Below are 1,583 nucleotides of genomic sequence, written 5' to 3' on the forward strand. Positions count from 1 at the left end.
GTGGGTGGGGTGGGAGGGGTCTCCTCCCCCCCCCCCCCCCCTGTGAGCCTGACACTTCCTGCACTCTCCCTGTAGTTCAGAGTTTCTCTCTGGTGACAGCACAAAGGTTCCTGCTTCGTGTCCTTCCACCGAGCACCTGCAGCGTGGCCCCACTCACCTTCATTTCCCTGCTGGCTGGGGAGCTGGAGGCAATTTTAAGGCTTTCTCTTCCACTTCATCCATAAAAAGTTGTCTTTTTGTGCCACCTGAAGCTAAAAAAAAACTTAACTCCCTCTCAGTTTTTTTTTGAGAGTGGAGAGGGTGTCGGAGCATCAGGAGGATCCAAGGGCAGCTCATGTTCACTAGAGACATCTGCCCTTGCTCCTGGGTCTTAGAGGTTGGAAGTGGAGACCTCCAAGAGTGATTTGTTCCATCCCTGACTGTTTTCTGACACTGGTTTCCTGCACCCTGTGCTGGGGACCCCTGGGGGGACCCCTGGTGTTCCTCCAGCTGTTGGTGGGAAGGAAGGGGGGTGGGTTTTGTCCAAGTGCTCCAAAACAGCCCTGCCTTTCAGGACACCACCCTGTGTGAGGACCAAACAAGGGACTCTGAAGGTTCCTTCAAACTGGAAGACCCCACAGAAGTGACCATAGGAGAGACCTTCTTCCAGCCCGTGTGCATCACACCCACCACAAAGGTAGGGGGGAGGGACAGAGGGTCTGGGGGGGTCCATCCCCGGGGGGATGGGTCATTCTGGACAGACTGCAGCTGGGGTTGAAGTTCTGAGTCTGCTGAATTCAGTTCTAATAGAACCCACAGAAAATGGAACCCTCTGCACCCTGTTCCACATCCTGACTCCTCCTCCTCAGCCCACCAGTTTCTCCTCAGGATTTTGAGAGGAATTTCCCAACCTTAATGACTCTGAGGATGGAATTCAACCACCCCAACACCACAGGACCCTTTTTTTACTGGGGTGCTGGCCTGGCAGCTCCTGCCTGGCTCCTTCAGGGCACTGCCCAACTCCAAAATTCTTCTTTTTCTGGTAGGTTCTGAAAGAGCTGACAGATCAAGAGGTGTTCCTGAAGAAGCCCAGTGCTGCTGCTGCCCTGCTGAGGGGGGATGAGGAGTCCCAGGAGAACCAGGTGCCAGCTGTGAGGAAGAAGAAGAGGCTGCTGAGCAGCAACACCAGCTTCTTCTCAGGCTGCACCCCCATCAAAGAGGAGCTGGACTGAGGTGAGGGGCCAGGGAGGTGCCACCTGCCTGGGCTGTGTTCACATCACCCCCCTGGGGGCCTGAGGAAGGGGTGGGAAGACTTTAGAAGTCTCTTGGTGCAGCACCAACCTGGTGCCCTCTGTGCCTGGCAGCTCTTCTCTCAGTGAGGGTGTCAGACACTAGTTCCTGCTACATGTGTCTAGTTCTTTGTAAATATTTATATGTGTGGGGAGGAAACTCCCCTCTGGGCTTTCTGGAGGGGGTGGAGGTGATGGACTGAGGCTGCTCCTCCCTCACCTCAAGCTGTGAACACCTTGGGTCCATTTTAACCTGTAAGCTTGAAAGAACTTGGCCTCTGCACTGGAGATCTGGGCCCAGGGGCACCAGGAGGG

General features: G+C 55.2%; 1 protein-coding gene across 1 annotated transcript in view; it reads left to right on the forward strand.

The window, feature by feature from the left end:
- The window catches only part of KIF4A (kinesin family member 4A), a gene marked incomplete at its 5' end in the record, with an annotated part of 12,795 nt that extends 11,584 nt beyond the window's left edge, over positions 1-1,211 (forward strand). Inside the window, 2 exons of the mRNA XM_008941687.1 lie at positions 554-676; positions 1,026-1,211. Of these exons, the coding sequence (XP_008939935.1) occupies positions 554-676; positions 1,026-1,211 (309 nt within the window). The remainder of the gene's footprint in view (positions 1-553; positions 677-1,025) is intronic.
- Positions 1,212-1,583: the final 372 nt, after the last annotated feature.

The sequence above is a fragment of the Merops nubicus genome, unplaced genomic scaffold (genome assembly GCF_000691845.1).
Source record: "Merops nubicus isolate BGI_N331 unplaced genomic scaffold, ASM69184v1 scaffold8776, whole genome shotgun sequence".
Lineage (NCBI taxonomy): Eukaryota > Metazoa > Chordata > Aves > Coraciiformes > Meropidae > Merops > Merops nubicus.